At 42.3% G+C, this 17597-nt stretch overlaps 1 protein-coding gene across 1 annotated transcript in view; it reads right to left on the bottom strand.

The window, feature by feature from the left end:
• The window catches only part of EHHADH (enoyl-CoA hydratase and 3-hydroxyacyl CoA dehydrogenase), a 36605-nt gene that overhangs the window by 13938 nt on the left and 5070 nt on the right, over positions 1 to 17597 (bottom strand). The window contains exons 3-4 of the mRNA XM_012557244.2: positions 14401 to 14512; positions 6131 to 6235 (exon numbers count right to left, since the gene is read on the bottom strand). Of these exons, the coding sequence (XP_012412698.1) occupies positions 6131 to 6235; positions 14401 to 14512 (217 nt within the window). The remainder of the gene's footprint in view (positions 1 to 6130; positions 6236 to 14400; positions 14513 to 17597) is intronic.

Genomic DNA, 17597 nt, shown 5'->3' with positions numbered 1-17597 from the left:
GTACATATATGCAGAGAGAGAGAGAGCCCTGGGGGTACAATGGTTAAACACTCGGCTGCTAACGAAAGGTCAGCGGTTCGAATCTACCAGCAGTTCCTTGGGAGAAAAGACTTGGTCCCATAAAGATTACAGCCTAGGAAACCCTATAGGGCAGTTCTACTCTGTCCTATAGGGTCGCTGTGAGTCAGAATTGACTCGATGGCGCACATCAACGACAGCATCTGTACGTGTGTTGTGAGGTGCCGTTAAGTTAACTCCAGCTCACAGCGACCCCAGTGTGCGGAGTAGAACTGCACCGTGGGGTTTTCATGGCTGTGACCTTTCGGAAGCAGATCTCCAGGCCTGTTTTCTGAGGCACCACTGGGTGAGTTCGAATCGCTAACCTTTCGGCTAGTAGGTTGGCCTACCCACATTATTTTCTCTCAATTCATTATTTTTTTCTAAGGCGTAAGAATATTCACATTTTGACAAAAAAGAAGCAAATCATGCTCCTAAAGGAAGAAAAAAGGAGGTGATTATTTTTCCCTCCTTCCTCCTGCTGAGCTGACAGGAAGAGATTTTCTCCGCCTGGAATAAACAGAAACTCAAGATGTGATTCACAGAACTGGTTTCCTCAGCCATCAAGGGCTCTGTCTTCTCGCCCTGCTAAGCAGTAAGCTGTGTCTCTCACAGAAGTCTGCAAAGGACAGACAGAACACTACACATTCACGGGCTTCAGGGAGGCAACCCACGAACTCGTGTGTCTTAGTTAGCTAGTGCTGCTATAACAGAAACACCCCAAGTGGGTGGCTTTAACAAACAGATATTTATTTTCTCACAGTTTAGGAGGCTAGATGTCCGAATTCAGGGCACTGGCTCTAGGGGAGGGCCTTCTCTCTCTCTGTCGGCTCTGGAGGAAGGTCCTTGTCTCTTTTGAGCTTCTGCTCCTGGGTGATCTTCAAGTGGCTTGGCATCTCTCTTCCCCCACCTCTGTGTACTCGTTTGCTTTTTTATTCTCTTTTATATCTCAAAAGAGATTGACTCAAGACACACCCTACATTAATCCTGTCTCATTCACATAAAAAAGACAATGCATTCCCAAATGGGATTATAACCACAGGCATAAACCCATTGCCATGGAGTCAATACCCACTCATAGCGACCCTATGTAGTAGAACTGCCCCCTAGGGTTTCCAAGGAGCGGCTGGTAGATTTGAACTTCCAACCTTTTGGTTAGCAGCCAAATGCTTAACTACTGCGCCACCAGGGCTCCCAACCACAGGCATAGAGGTTAGGATTTACAACACATATTTTTGGAGGACACAGTTCAATCCATAACGTCGTGTAGCCTGTAAAAAGGAAGCTCAATTTAGCCATGTGCTTCAGCTGCCTAAATAAGCAGCATCCCTTTTATCACTGGAAACATGTTTATATAAATGTCCACCGAGAGTAAAAATACATTACAAGGAGAAAAGCTAACATAAAGAGAAAGACAGATGAAACAGCTAAGATTTTTTAAAAGCCACGAAACCCAAATGAACAGAGAAACACGTAAGTTCACCATCTTTAGGCAGCGTTAGAATTGCTAAAAATGGCTCCCCTAGCCCAGTGCAGCCATGGTGACGGGACCAGGGCTCATTACAGGGACAGAAGCAGAGCAGTGGGCTCCTGAGTGAAGGCTCCCAGCTGGGTGTCCCTTGTGCCCTCCCACCTGTGAGGTCTCCTGCAGGGAAAGGTGGGCAGGAAGCCCTTAGTCTCTTGGTCTTTGAGTAACAGCACGCACTTGGAGCTTCTTGCCAGAAAGATACAGGGAAACAAGGAGTTCTTACTCAGTGTGGGAACCAAGCAGGTGGCTGGTCACGTGTGTGTGCAAACACCATTTTACAGGACCCTCCCCTCCCAAGTTTAGGCAAAGCAATCGGGTTTGGCCAAGTCATTCTCCGTTGCTCTGCTAAATCTATTGCACTGCAGTTGCCTAGGAGGCTTCACATAACAAGAGTGTTAAGATGCACGAAGCTGATGAACTTCTACAATCAGCTCTCCAGGATACATGTTAAGTGTGAAGAGGAATTTGCAGCTACTTCCCAAATCATACTTTTAGATCCATAGTAACCTCCTACACTCCTCTCCCGCCCGTAACTGCTTCCCAAACTGCTGATAAATAACAATATGGACCATTGGAAATCCCTTCCCTCCCTCCTTTTCTGTTGGCTGTGGAAACTAAATGTTGTTGTTGCACATAGCAACCAGACACCAGAACACAGTGCTCCCCGGTCATCCTCACGAGCCCTGGCATGTTCCAGTCCATCGTTGCGGCCACTCTGCCAACCCATCTCACCGAGGGTCTCCCTCGCCCTCACTGGCCCTCTACTTTGTGATCCACAAAATTTATATTGGCTGGTTTTTGGAAGTAGATAGCCAGGCCTTTCTTCCTAGCCTTAGTCTGGCAGCTCCACTGAAATCAGTCTACCATGGGTAACCCTGCTGGTATTTGAAATATTGGTGGCTTTTTAAAAATCTGAGCTTCCAGCATCACAGCAACATGCAAGCCACCACAGTATGACAAACTGACAGATGGATAACTGGTTCCAAAACACTAATCCTGTTAAACACTAATCCTGATAAATAGTAACATCGCCCATTGGAAATTCTCTTCCCTCCCTCCTTTCTTATTACATGTGGAAACTACATAAGTGTTCTTAATCCTCTTTTGTTATTTCTTTTAAGGCCATCGTTTGAAAAGTGAGGGGAGTTGGGAAAGGGCTAATGTCATGGATTAAATTATGTCCCCCCCAAATGTGTGTCAACTTGGCTAGGCCATGATTCCCAGTATTGTGTGGTTGTCCTCCATTTTGTGATCAGATGTGATTATCCTATGTGTTGGAAATCCTAACCTCTAGGATGTTAATGATGCAGGACTCAATCTACAGGATTAGGTTGTATCTTGGGTCAATCTCCTTTGAGATATAAAAAGAGAGACTCCAGTAGAGAGGAGAGGGGCCTCATATCACCGAGAAAGAAGCATCAGGAGCAGAGTGCATCCTTTGGACCTGAGGTCCCTGCTCTGAGAAGCTCCTAGACCAGGGCAAGATTGATGACAAGGGCCTTCCTGCAGAACTGCCAGAGAGAGAAAGCCTTCCCCCTGGAGCTGATGCCCTGAACTTGGACTTGTAGCCTCCTAGACTGTGAGAGAATAAATTTCTGTCTGTTAAAGCCATCCACTTGTGGTATTTCTGTTACAGCAGCACTAGATAATCAAGACAGCTGAATTATTGGAATATTTTTACAAGAGGGAAAAGGTAACTCAAAAATTTTACATGTCTTTTTTAAATTGAGACATAATTCACATACCATAAAACTCCCCGTTTCAAACCGTATGATGCAATGGTTTTTAGTGTATTCAGAGTGTTGCACAGCCACACACGCAGGATTTTCAGCCGTGTCTTTCACAACTGATTTACTGATATCTTTAGCACTGCAGGGAGTGTTCGCGTGCCAAGGGTAAAAAGTCAAAACTAGGGGAAGTTATCTCCATTCTTACTCTTGTTCTCTGTACATCAGGGGTTCTCAAAGTGTGGTCCCAGGAACAGCAGCAGCAATATCACCTGGGAACTTGTTAGAGATGCAAATTCTTGAGCCCCCTTCCCCAGACCTACTGAATCAGAAAGTAATGAGTGGGGTCCTGCAATCTGTGCTTTAACAAGCCCTCCCAGTGATTCCAATGCACAGTAAAGAGCCACTGCTCTAGATAAGACAATTGTATCAGCTTCAGAGAACTACAGATTTGTACACGTGTATACATACACGGAGCCTTGGTAACACAGTGGTTAAGAGCTCGGCTGCTAACCAAAAGGTCCGCAGTTTGAATCTACCTTGGAAACCCTACAGGGCAGTTCTACTCTGTCCTGTAGGGTCACTATGAGTCCGAATCGACTTCACAGCAACAGATTTGTTTGTTTTCCATATGCATATTTATGTATAATAAATGCACATATATTTAATATAAATACATTAGATTTTTTAAGAACCTGTCCTCCAAATTAGCCCATCAATTTTGTTCTGGCAAAATGAACACATACTAATAGCTATATATAGAAACAAACAAAGAAAAAAAAAAGAAGGGGAAAACAGGGAAGCGTAAAAGAGGAGAAATAAAAGACCTCAAATGAAAATAAAAGGCAAAATAAACAAGCCTAGCTAAATTACTTGCTTTGTTAAATAAATGGTAAAAGTGGATAAGATTCTCTGAGCTAGTCCTCCATTGGATGGGCCCCATTTCCCTACCTTCTATCTCTATGACAAAGCACCACCAAGAAATCATAGGATTTCAGAGAGTGGAACCCATTTAAAATAAACAGTTAAAATCCTAGAGTTTCCCATATTTTAGGGATTAGACCCTAATCCCTCAAACCCAAAACAGACATCATGGAGCTACTCCAGTTGTAACAATGACAAAAAAATAGGAAGACCCAACCACTGAGTGTCGCCTCCCACCACAGGGGCCCTTAAGGTCGTGAAACACAGTTTGAAACCAACTAATTTTGTTGAACCCTTTCCTTTTATTGATGATGAAAATGAAGTCCCAAGAAATTCTTCAAACTCTACACTTAAAATGGGTGACTTTTATTGTGGGTATACTGTACCTTGATAAAGCTGGAAAAAAATCAAAACAAAAATCATTTAGAAATGATTGAGAAAACTGACTTATCCTAAGCTGAACAAAATCAAAACAAAGCAAAAATCACTTAAGAAATTTTGGGGAAATTTTTGCATATTTTCTTCTAAGTTTTCTCTGTATTCATATATACTCTATGTAGCTATAAGAATACAATGTATGAACATTCATATTGTAAACATTTTATATCACAACATTTTTACATATTTCTACACAGTCTTCAGGAGTCCTGGTGGCACAGCAGTTAAGAGCTAGGCCACTAACCAAAAGGTCAGCAGTTCAAATCCATCAGCTGCTCCTTGGAAACCCTATGGGGCAGTTCTGCTCTGTCCTATAGGGTTGCTATGAGTCAGAATTGACTTGATGGCAACGAGTTTTTTGGTTTTTATATAGCCTTCATGATTATGATTTAAAATAGTTACGCAATTATCCATAGAGTTGAAAGCCCCAAACTATTCACCTACTGTTAACGGGTGAATTACCAAGCTTTCAAGTAGGTGATTCTTCAACACTTGGATGCCACCAAGTGGACAAGCTGTGCAATGTTGCTGGAGTGAACAGACCATTTCATATTACAGATGTACTAGACCATGACCCTCATCCATCTCTTCAGGTAATTTAACTCCCAAACCTGAAACTAGAGAAATCAGTTAAGAAAAAGAGCTTCCTGTTAGAACTGGGGTTCTTACAAACTCAAGCCACAGGTGTAAATGACAGACATGCCTGTAGCTCCACTCTCCTCCTGCTTATTTCTTCTGACGACCCTTAACCCGCTCCATCTTGCTCATTTAAAGTGGTCAACCTCCACAGATGGAAAAAGAATAGTTACAAAAAAAGGAGTGCCCCTCCAAATGACTCTTAAAGGACCGTCAGGAGTCCATCAAGGAGAAACCAGGCAGAAATGACTTGACTTGCTGAGACAGGAACTCTAGAGACCCTTGGCTTTATTGTGGTAAATTATAGAGCCTGTTTTCTCTTTGCTGAAACGTTTGTTTGCTTGTTTGCTATGTCTCAATAAGAAGTAAACCCATGTGATAAGAACTGAAAAGGTACGAAAGAGAAAACAGTGAAACATCTCCTTCCAACTGCTTCCTTAGCTGCCCATCTCATCCCCAGAGGCAACCATTAACCATTTCTTGTGGATCCTTCCAGAAACACTTATGCATAAACAAGTATATATATATATATATATATATATATATATATATATATATATATATATATTTTCCCCGTATATACATTCTACCCCATCCTCATTTTTTCTTCCACAAATGATAAACCCCTATACACAAGGATTTTTTTTTCACTTAGTAATATATTTTGGAGATCATACCATATCCATATATAAAGAGTTTCTCGTTCATTTGTAATTGTATCGTAACCATTGTACGGATGTGTACCATATCTAGGCAGTTCCTTATTAAAATGGACAGTTAGCTTGTTTCCAATCTTGTGCTATTTCTCTTATCTTCTCACCTGAAACTCTCTGGGCTAGTTTGATTGCTTCTTCAATGGGGTCTGAGTTTACAACTTCATCTACGATGCCCAGCTTGAGGGCTTCATGTGCCGAAACATGCCTTCCTAAAACAAAACAAAACGAAACAAATCAAAGAACTCTGTGAGATTAAAGCAAAAGCATTACTCGCTCCAGTAAGGAAGGTTATCTGCCCTGGACATAAGCACCTATTACTAAATAAAGCAGATAGGACCACACTGACTGTCGTAGTAGAAAGAGCACCACAGAGGTGACCAGAAACCCTGGATTCGAGCTCCAGCTCCACCTTTTACTATTTGTCTGACAGTGAAGGCCGGGACCTGGGCCACGATTTCCTCATTGGTAAGTGGGGATAATTACGCTTACCTCAGTAATTCTGAGTATTACGTGAGAACAATGTATGTGAGAGCAGTTTATAAACTATAAAGCTCTATAGAAATGTAAGAGATTATTAATGTTTTTATAACAATAATAGAAATAATAGCAACAGAGTAGTAGCAATAGTAGCTACCTTATACCCAACATATACCAGGGGTTGGCGGTTCGAATTTACCCAGAGATGCCTCGAGAGAAAGGCCTGGAGATCTACTTCCAAAAGATGAAACCAAAAAGACCAAACCCATGGCTGTCGAGTCGATTCCGACTTACAGCGACCCAATAGGACAGAGTAGAATTGCCCCATTAAAGTTTCCAAAGAGCAGCTGGAGGATTTGAACTGCTGACCTTTTGGTTAGCAGCCGACCTCTTAACCACTGCACCACCAGGGCTCCTCCAAAAGACTACAGTCATGAAAACCCTGTGGAGCAGTTGTACTCTGAGGCACATGGGCTGGCCATGAGTTGGAACTGACTTGACAACAACTGGTTTGGGCTTTCTTTGGATGGTTGACTAAAAAGAAAAGACATAGTCTCAAAACACAAATATAGTCAGGTAGAGAGGAAAAAAACGATTGATTAAGTTGACATTATGTTAACAGTTACAACCAAAATTACAAAGGACACGTAGGGTGGACTTCTGCCATTTTTTGGCTTCCCAGCATCTCGACACATCCCTTAGTTTGTGGCATTGCTACCGTGTGAGCTTTGCAGCCCGGCCTCCTATTATATACGATGAAAAGTTGCAGAAATGATCGGACGATTGTGCCTGCAGACCCGTGCAGCGAGGGTGGCCCATGACCCCAGGCCTGGCTTGAATGCTTTGTTGAATGCTTCGTGAGTGTTGTTAGTGGGGCCTAATGACACGAAGCAGCAGAAACAGGTTAGCTCTCGTTTCACAGGTGGTGACTTCTAGTGTCTGGTGGTGCTCGTGGCACCAGAATCTAGGGCCCAGCAGTGGTGTTGGCAGTCTTCAGGGTCCAGTGGTGGCACTTGCAGCCGCCAGAATGGAATAATAGCTCTAGCGGGTTACCGAAGCTTGGGGAGGGTTTGCATGGTTCCAGAACTCTGCCTTGGTGTTTCTTTACCAGCTGTAAACATGTCATTTGATCTGCATACTCTGAAGCAGAGGGTAGGGAATGCAAGCATCCCTTACCACAGGCTCGGAAGGAAGGAGACTGTGACTCGTAGCTTGCTTTCTTGCCAGGACCGTCTTGCCTTCTGACAAGTGATCATCAAACCAGTCTTGGTGTCAACAATTCCCTAGTCTGCGCTGCTGTTATGGTTCGTTTTGCTGAGTGACATCTCTGAGACAAACCCTCCATTCCCGGTTCTTAGGAGTGCTTCGAAGAAGCACAAATGGGTTTTCTTCATCAGATAGACAGCTTGACGCTTTTTGGCAGGGGTCACTCTGTAATAGCAATAAACCAAAAAAAAAAAAAATCCATTGCTGTCGAGTCGATTCTGACTCATAGCGACCCTATAGCAATATTTGGGCATTTTTCTGGAATTGCCTTTGAAAACGGGCTTGGAGATCTCCTCCTGAGATGGGGAGTGGGATGGGGAACCGAGGAGTGGCTTCAGGGGCCAGCTCTCCCATATATAAAAAATGACTTGGGTGATGAGTGAGTGGGTCAGCACACCCAGGTTAAGGGGGCCAAGAGGACAAAAAATGGAAGGCGGGAACCTGGGTACTAGAGGAATCTTTGGGGCAACAAAGCAGGGGAGACATGAGCTACCCACAGGATGGACTGAAAACTTCTTCAGCTATAATGAATTCTTCTGGTCTGGATTTCACAAAAATGGAGGTGTACCTCTAATGTCCTTACAGAGTCAGCGAGATTCCAGGTACTTCTATTCTGTTTTAAACAGTCAAGGACCTAAAGACACGACTCTGTATATCCAACCCAAATCCTCAGGTGGACGTTTAGACTTGTTCTTTCTTGGGTTGCCCTCAGTGTAGACAGCAAGCACCACCCACTGGGCTCTAACAGGGCCCTGTGTAGATCTACCACAAGGGGCCACCATGGCAATTGAGGCTGAGACTCCTCTTCCCCAAGCTGGGTAATCTCCATTTTTTCCCAGTTGTCTTCACGGCTTATTTTCCAATCTTTTCTACACAGAGTCCTTTCCAGATCTCATTCGAAAGTGGACCTAAAATTGTACCCTTTCTCCTCCCTCCAAAAAAACCAAACTGTCATGGATTGAATTATGTCCCCCAAAAAATGTGTGTAACAGTTTGGCTGGGCCATGATTCCCAGCAGGGTGTGCTTGTCCTCCATTTCGTGATTGTAATTTTGTGTTAAAGAGGATTAGGGTGGAATTGTAACACCCTTACTAAGGTCACATCCCTGATCCAACGTAAAGGGAGTTTCCCTGGGGTGTGGCCTGCACCACCTTTTATCTTACAAGAGATGAAAGGGAAGCAAGCAGAGAATTGGGGACGTCATACCACCAAGAAAGCAGCACAAGCAGCAGAACGCGTCCTTTGGACCTGGGGTCCCTGTGCCTGAGAAGCTCCTTGACCAGGGGAAGATTGAGGACAAGGACCTTCCTCCAGAGCTGACAGAGAGAGAAAGCCTTCCCCTGGAGCTGATGCCTTGAATTTAGATTTGTAACCTATTAGACTATGAGAGAATAAATTTCTGTTTGTTGAAAGCCATCCAGTTGCGTATTTCTGGTATAGCAGCACTAGATGACTAAGAAGCAAACTCATTGCTGTCGAGAGGATTCTGACTCATAGAGCCTATAGGACAGAGTAGAACTGCCCCATAGGGTTTCCAAGGCTGTAAATCTTTAAGGAAGCAGACTGCCGCATCTCTCTCCCACAGAGCAGCTGGTGGGTTTGAATTGCTGATCTGTAGGTTAGCAGCTGAGTGCTGCCCCATCGGGTTTCCGAGCAGTGGCTGGTGGATCTGAACTGCCGACCTTCTGGTTAACAGTCAAGCTCTTAACCACTGCACCATCAGGGCTCCTTAAAATTCTACAGGCTACTTAAAAAGATACAGTTCGAATATTAGCTTCTTTCTAAATCAAATCAAAATCCATCATATTCTTATTCTTTTTACGTCTTCATCATGTTAAAAATAGTAATATTTCTATAAGCATGCTTTGGGAAAAAGCCAATCCAAATTCACTTTACTTCGTCTTTGTAAAAGAAGTCAATTTTCTTCATGATTTCCCTCAAGATACCCTTGCCTTTCAGATTTAATACTGAAAACGGAGCCACAAAATTCCTCAGTATTCCCCCCCACGCTTTAATTTCTGTAAGCCTTAGAATTTACAGACTCATTTCACGCTACTATGATTTCCCCACTATCTTTTATGCTTCTTTGCTTATTTTCTGTTTTTTCTTTTGCAGCACGAACTGTCTCCTGTGCTCTGAATTTCTGCAGTGTGTTGGACTGTAAGCATCCTGTAATGAATTCTACTTTAGACCCTTAGAATAGTTCACATTCTTCAAAGTGTACTTATCTTACCTTGTAAATTAAAACAATTTCTAACTTATTTTATTGGAGAAAAAATTCAGTATTATAAGTTTTTCCAACTCCTCTTTCATATTTTATAGAATTTATACCCCCTCCTGTAAAAGAAAAAATCCATTTTTGTGCATACAGACTAAAATTATTTTCAAATTTGGATCCTGTATACAAAGTTTTGTATCATGGTTTCTGCATTTCTCAAACTATTTAGTCTTAGGACCCCTTTACACTCTTAAACAGTATTGAGGACTCCAAAGAGCTTTAGTATATGTGGGTTATATCTATCAATATGAGATTTAGATATCATTTTAAAGACTACAAAGCATTCTAACATTTCTAAACATTCTAATATTTCATAAGTTTGGCATTTATTTGTGGCTGGAATAATTGATTTTAGTTCCTTTGAAAGTAACCTTTTATTTTGCTTTGCTTTTACTCTTTGGAAGCTTGCAGGATTCTCTTGTCTAGATGTTTAACATCTTTACCAAAATACAGCAGGACCTTGCTGTCCCCTCATCAGTCTTCCCAGGAAAATGGCGGGCTTGCTAAAATTCAATCTCTGATTCCATTTCAGATCTGAACAGTTTCTTCTCTGTTTCCTTTTTGTTGTTGCTTCTCCTTTTTGCTTTGTCTTGTGCTTTGGGAGTGCTTATGATCCATCATGAGGAGTCTGGTGGTGCAGTGGTTTAAAGTGCTCAGCTGCTCTCCGGAAGGTCGGCGGTTCAAACCCACCAGCCAGCCACTCGGAGGGAGAAGGATGTGAGTCTGCTTTCTCTCTCTCCGTGGGCTCTGGAGGAAGGTCTTTGTTCCTTGGTTTCCTGGTGATCTTCACGTGGTGTGGCATCTGTCTCCCCCAGCTCTGCTTCTCGCTTGCTTGTTTAATCTCTTTTATATCTCAAAAGAGATTGATTTAAGACACAGCCTACACTAATAGGGTCTCATTAACATAACAAAGGAAACCCATTCCCAAATGGGATTACAGCCACAGCAATAAAACCAAACCAAACTCGTTGTCATCAAGTTGATTCCAACTCATAGTGACCCTATAGGACAGAGTAGAACTGCCCCATAGGGTTTCCAGGAAGGAGCTGGTGGATTTGAACTGCCGACCTTTTGGTGAGCAGCCTGAGTGCTTAACCACTGCACCACCAGGGCTCCAACCACAGGTATAGGGGTTAGGATTTACAACACCTATTTTTGGGGAGCATGACTGAATTCATAACAACCTCAAAGCCCTATGTGATCTGACTTCATCCCTAACACGCTTCCCTTCATTCACTCCATTCCAGCTTCATTGACCTTCATGATGGTCTCTGAACACTCTAAGCACACCCTCCTCAGGGATTTGCGTTTGCTGTTTTCTCTGCATGGAATGCTCTTCCTCCAGATATTGGCATACAAGTCTTCCTTACCTCCTTTAGTTCTTGACTCACATGTCAATTTGTAGGGAAGCCTTTCCTAGCTACCATAGCTAAAATATTAAAGCCCCCCACCCCTAACATTGTATAACCTCACTTTCTGCTTTAGGTTTTCTCCTTAGCACTTACGTCCACCTAACCTACTGTATATTAAAAAAAGAAAAACCAGTTGCCGTAGAGTCACTTCTGACTCATGGTGATGCCATGTGTACAGAGTTGAACTGTGCTCCATAGGGTTTTCAAGGCTGTGAACTTTCAGAAACAGATCGCCAAGCCTTTCTTCCTAGATGCTTCCAGGTTGGTTTGAACCACCAACCTTTTGACTAGTAAAAACCAAAAAACCAAACTGGTTGCCGTCAAGTCGATTCTAACTCATTATGACCCTACAGGAGAGAGAAAAACTGCCCCATCTGGTTTCCAAGGAGCGGCTGGTGGATTCAAACTGCTGATCTTTCAGTCAACAGCCAAGTTCTTAACCGCAGCGCCACCTGGGCTCCTTTTCACTAGTAGTTGAGTGCTTAATTGTTTGCGTCAGCCAAGGACTCCACCTACTACTCTCTCTCTCTCTCTCTCTCTATATATATATACATATATATATAGGTATACCTTATATAACAGGTAGGCATATGTACGAGTATACAGAGGTAGCTTGTCTCCAAAATAGTCCCCAGTGAGTCTGGCCTCTTGATACTCAAGCCCCGTCCCACATAGAATAGGGCAGACCTGTGTAACCAATGGGTTATTTCAGGAAAGATGGAGTGTGACTCCAAAGCTTGGTCATAAAAGACTTGCAGCTTCTGCCTTGCTCTCTCTTGGATCACTCGCTGTAGAGGAAGCCAGCTAACATGTTGTGGAGACACTCAAACATCTCTATGGAGAAGTCTATGTGGAGAGGAACTGAGGCTCCCTGCCAACAGCCAGCTCCAATTAGCCATCCATGTGAGGGAACCATCTTGGAAGTGGATCCTCCAACCCTAGTTTAGACTTCAGATGACTGTAGCCCTGGCTGGGGTCTTTTTTTTTTTTTTTTTAATTTATTGTGCTTTCAATAAAAGTTTACAGTGCAAATTAGTTCCTCATTCAAAAATTTACACACAAATTGTTTCGTGACATTGGTTGCAATCTCCTCAATGTGTTCCCCTTTCCCTTTCCATCCCGGGTTCCCCGTGTCCATTCGTCCAGTTTCCCTGCCCCTTCCTGCCTTTTCCTCTTGCCTTTGGGCAGGAGTTGCCCACTGGTCTCATAGACTTGATTGAACTAGGAAACACGTTCCTCATGTGTGTTACCATTTGTTTTATAGATCTGTCTAATCATTGCCCAGCTGATGTCTGGACTACAACCTCCTAAGGAACCCTGAGCTAAAAACTAGCTAATCTGCTCCAAAATTCCTGACCCAAAGAGACTAGGAAAGACAAAACACTGCCAATTAAACCACGACTGACAATGAATGTAAGAGGTATCCCAATTTCAAAGATGTAAAAAAATGTGCATTTCTGAATTGATGAAATAGGCTGATGACGCCTGTTGTCATTGTTGTTTGCTCCATGTACTCTCCTGAGGGTGGGGATTTTGTCAGTGTGGTTACCTGCTACAGCCCTAATTTCCTGAAGAGGGCCCAGCACATGACAGGTACTTAGCAATAGTTGCTGGATGAATGCATAAAACTAACTTGCACAAGGCATTTTGTTTATAGGTATTAAAGCTGGGACTCAAACCCAAGTCTCTGATTCTAAAGCTTGTGCTCTTTTTACTGCCCAATGCCGCCTTGCTCATTCTTTAGGATATAGTCTATTATCAAGCCCCTCATTTGATTTTTACTCAATCCTCCTCTTTCTTTAAGAAGACAGATAAGTGAATAATAATAATAGCTAATGCTTATGGGGAGCCCTGGTGGCGCAGTGGTTAAGAGCTCAGCTGCTAACCAAAAGGTTGGCAGTTGGAATCCCCCAGCCACTCCTTGGAAACTCTATGGAGCAGCTCTACTCTGTCCTATAGGGTTGTTATGAGTCAGAATCAACTCGACGGCAATGAGTTTGGTTTTTTGGGGTTAACACTTATGGAATTACTACTATAACTAGAACTGTTCTAAGCACACTGCATGTATTAATGTATCTAATCTCCACACATACCCTGTGGTAGGTACTGTTATTGACCTCATTTATGAAGCAACTAAGGCACAGAAAAGTCAAGTGGCTGCTCCAAAGGCTCATAATTAGTTTTACTTGTTTGGAATGAATAGCTAGATATGTTCTTTCTTCCAACCTTACCCCAGCTGAAAATCTTTTTACGTCTTATGATATTTGATAAATTCAGGGTCTCTAAATGTTTTCTAGTGTTGTACTGTCCACATTCCAGATTGAAAGAGAACAACTTCCATTCAAAACTAATAACACTTGGGAAATAAAAAATTCAGTCATTTCCACACTAAGACCTGAAGACTTCCATGAAAATTCCGCTTTTAGCTCTTGTTTGTATTACAATTTCTAAATTGGATCGGAATATAATGTACCCTGTGTGAACACTGGTACTCTCTGTTTATGAAGAGACACTTGGACCATAAATTTGATAGAAGCCCTGGTGGCCCAGTGGTAAAGCATCCGGCTGCTAACCAAAAAGGTCAGCAGTTCGAATCCACCAGCTGCTCCTTGGATACCCTATGGGGCAGTTCTACTCTGTCCTATAGGGGCACTATGAGTCAAAATCGACTCAACAGCAACAGGTTTGTATACAGTTTCATTCAGAAGGCTTTCACATTTGAGCTTTACGGTAACATTTGAGAAACTCTCAGAGAAGGTATTCTTTCCACTTTATAGAAAATTGAGAGTCAAAGAAATTAAAGTACCTTCTTAAAGTTACATAGGTAATAGGTGGTTAGGCCAGGATTTTTCTAAATCTTAGTCCAGTTCCTCACATTGGTCTCGTCAGCTGATGACAAGGTCTGTAGTACTGTTGTTGTCAGCTGCCGTCGAGCACTCACCTGAGGTAATTAAGTCAAGTGCAGCAGGAACTCCAATGAGTCTCGGAAGAAGCTGGGTTCCTCTCGCAGCAGGAAGGATGCCCAGTGTGACTTCCGGTAAGCCAACTCGAGCCTACAAAGATTGAAGGCGTACAGGCAATTAGAACGAGATGATACGTTCACAATCAAGGCAAGTATTCCCCTGGATTCCCACACCTTCAAAAACATTGGTTTGTAGAATTCAGTAAGAGTTTCTACAGGGAAAATTAGTGCATTGCATCCTCTTGAGTAAGAGCATAAACAGAGCTGTGCTTCCTCAAGTCTTCACGTTGAAACACAATTCTAGCATTTGGACACATTTTTTCTCTGACTCTATCATGACTTGTCATACCAAAAAAAAAAAAAAGGAGAAAAAAAGCCAAACCCGTTGCCGTCGAGTCGATTCCGACTCATAGCGACCCTGTAGGATACAGTAGAACTGTCCCATAGGGTTTCCAAGGAGCAGCTGGTCGATTTGAACTGCCGACATTTTGGTTAGCAGCCGAACACTTAGCCACTGCGCCATGACTTGTCATAGGGCTCCATGACTTGCCATAGCCAACAAAAAAGGGAACAGTTCTCTGGCGCCCTGCAAGAGTCAGGTAGCACGAGAAGGGGAAAAGACACCCCCTGGAATGGGAAAAAAGTATTTGCAAATCGTTTATCTGCTATGAAGTGGGACCTCTTCCTTATACCAAGCACAAAAATTCACTCAAAATGGATCATAGACCTAAATATATTTCCATTTCTAAATAAAGTTTTCTTTGCTACATTAATAAGGCCGTATGAGTGTAGGGTTTGTCTTAAACCAATCACTTTTGAGATATAGAAGGAACACATGAGGCACAGAAGCAAAGAAGCACAAGTGGGGGAAGACAGACGCCGTGCTACATGAAGATCACTAAGAAACCAAGCAACAGAAGATGAAAAGAGACAAAGCCTTTCCCCCAGAGCCAACAGAGAGAGAAAGCCTTCCCCAGAACTGGTGCCTTGAATTCAGACTTCTAGCCTCAACTGTGAGAAAATAAATTTCTGTTCATTAAAGCCACCCACCTGTGGTATTTCTGTTATAGCAGCACTAAGAAACTAAGACATAAAATTATAAAACTCTTAGAAGAACACGTAAAAGTAACTCTTTGTGCGTTTGGATTAAGCAGTAGTTTTTTAGATATGACATCAAAAGCACGTGCAAAAAAAGAAAACAGAAATAAATTGAACTTCATGATAATTAAAAACTTTTATACAGCTCAGAAAATGAGAGAAAATACTTGAAAATTGTATACCTGGTAGGGGAATGTATCCGGAATATATAAAAAACTCTTAACCTCAATAATGAAAAGATAAATAGCTTAATTTAAAAATGGACAAAATATCTGAACAGATATTTCTCCAGAGAAGAGCTACAAGTGGCCAATAAGCATATGAAAAGATGCTCAACATCATTAGCCATTAAAAAAAGTCCAAAAAACCAAACCCACTGCCGTCAAGTCTATTCCAACTCATAGCGACCCTACAGGCCACTGTACAACGGCCCCATAGGGATTCCAAGGAGTGGCTGGTGGATTCGAACTACTGACTTTTTGGTTAGCAGCCTGAGCTCTTAATCACTACGTCACCAGGGCTTATTAGCCATTAGGAAAATGTCAACCAAAACCATAATAAGATACCACTTCTCACTCATCAGGATGATTCTAATAAAAAAAGACAGATTATAACTAGCGTTGGAAAGGATGTAGAGAAATTGGAACCCTCATACACACTGCTTGTGGGAATGCAGAAAACAAGTTTCCACAGCTGCTGTGGAAAAATTTCGCAGTACCTCAAAAGGTTAAACAGAGTTATCATTTGACCCAGCAATTCTACTCCTAAATACTGTATTTTACGCAAATAATGCAAGCCTTCTAAGTTTGTTTGCCAACCAGGCCCTCCCTCTGCGAAGTACTTTCATAAGCGCCACTATGCCAATTTTTGCTGTTAAAAAAAATTAGCATAGCACGCTTACGAAAATACCTTGTGGGAGGAGGGTGCAGATGGCAAACAATTCTAGAAGGCGCAGGTTATTTACATGAAAACACGTCATAACCAAAGAGAATCGAAAATATATGTTCACACAAAACCTTGTACATGAATGTTCATAGCATCATTATTCATAAAAGCTAGAAAAGTGGAAACAACTTGTCATGGATTGAATTGTGTCCCCCCAAAATATCTATCAACTTGGGTAGGTCATGATTCCCAGTATTGTCTGACTGGCTACCATTTTGTCATTTGATGTGATTTCCCTGTGTGTTGTAAATCCTATCACTATGATGTAATAAGATGGATTAGCGGCAGTTATACTACTGAGGTCTATAAGATTAGATATTGTCTTAAGCCAATCTCTTTTGAGATATAAAAGAGAGAAACAAGCAGAGAGATAGGGGACCTCATACCACCAAGAAAGCAGTGCCAGGAGCAGAGCATGTCCTTTGGACCTGAGGTTCCTGTGCTGAGACGCTAAGATGCAACCCACATGTCCATCAGCTGATGCACAGGTAAACAAAATGCGGTATGTACATTCAATGGAACATTATTCGGTAATAAAAAGGCATGGAGTACTGACACTTGCTACAACGTGGATGAACGTTGAAAACATCATGCTATGTGAAAGAAGCCAGTCAAAAAGAACATACATTGTATGATTCCATTTATATGAAATGTGCAGAATAGGCAGGTCCAAAATCCATAGATATAAAAAGTAGATTCATGGTTGCCTAGGGCTATAGGGTCACTGTGAATCAGAATCAACTTGATGGCAAGGGTCTTTTTTTAAGGGCTGTGGGGAGGGGAGAATTGGGAGCGACTGCTAAAAGGTATAATGTTTCTTTTTGGGGTGATGAAGCATTTTACAACTGACTGTGGTAATGGTTGTACAACTCTGTGAATAACTAATATGCTATTGAATTGTGTGCTATAAATGGGTGAATTATACGGCATGTGAATTTTATCTCAATAAAGCTATTAAAAAAAAAAAAAAAGTCAGGCAGCAACCTCAGCCTAGAAAAGAGGGTGGGCTTGAGTCCTTTATCCCACTGCCTCTGCTAGCCATCGGGAAGTGGCCATTAACAGGTACTTTAAAATATGCAATATCCCCTTGTTCTGTCCAAACAACTGCCTCTTGATCTATGTACAGGCTCCTC

Source organism: Trichechus manatus, unplaced genomic scaffold (assembly GCF_000243295.1).
Source record: "Trichechus manatus latirostris isolate Lorelei unplaced genomic scaffold, TriManLat1.0 scaffold00092, whole genome shotgun sequence".
In the NCBI taxonomy this organism is placed as follows: Eukaryota; Metazoa; Chordata; class Mammalia; order Sirenia; family Trichechidae; genus Trichechus; species Trichechus manatus.
This window is presented reverse-complemented; position numbering and strand designations above follow the sequence as displayed.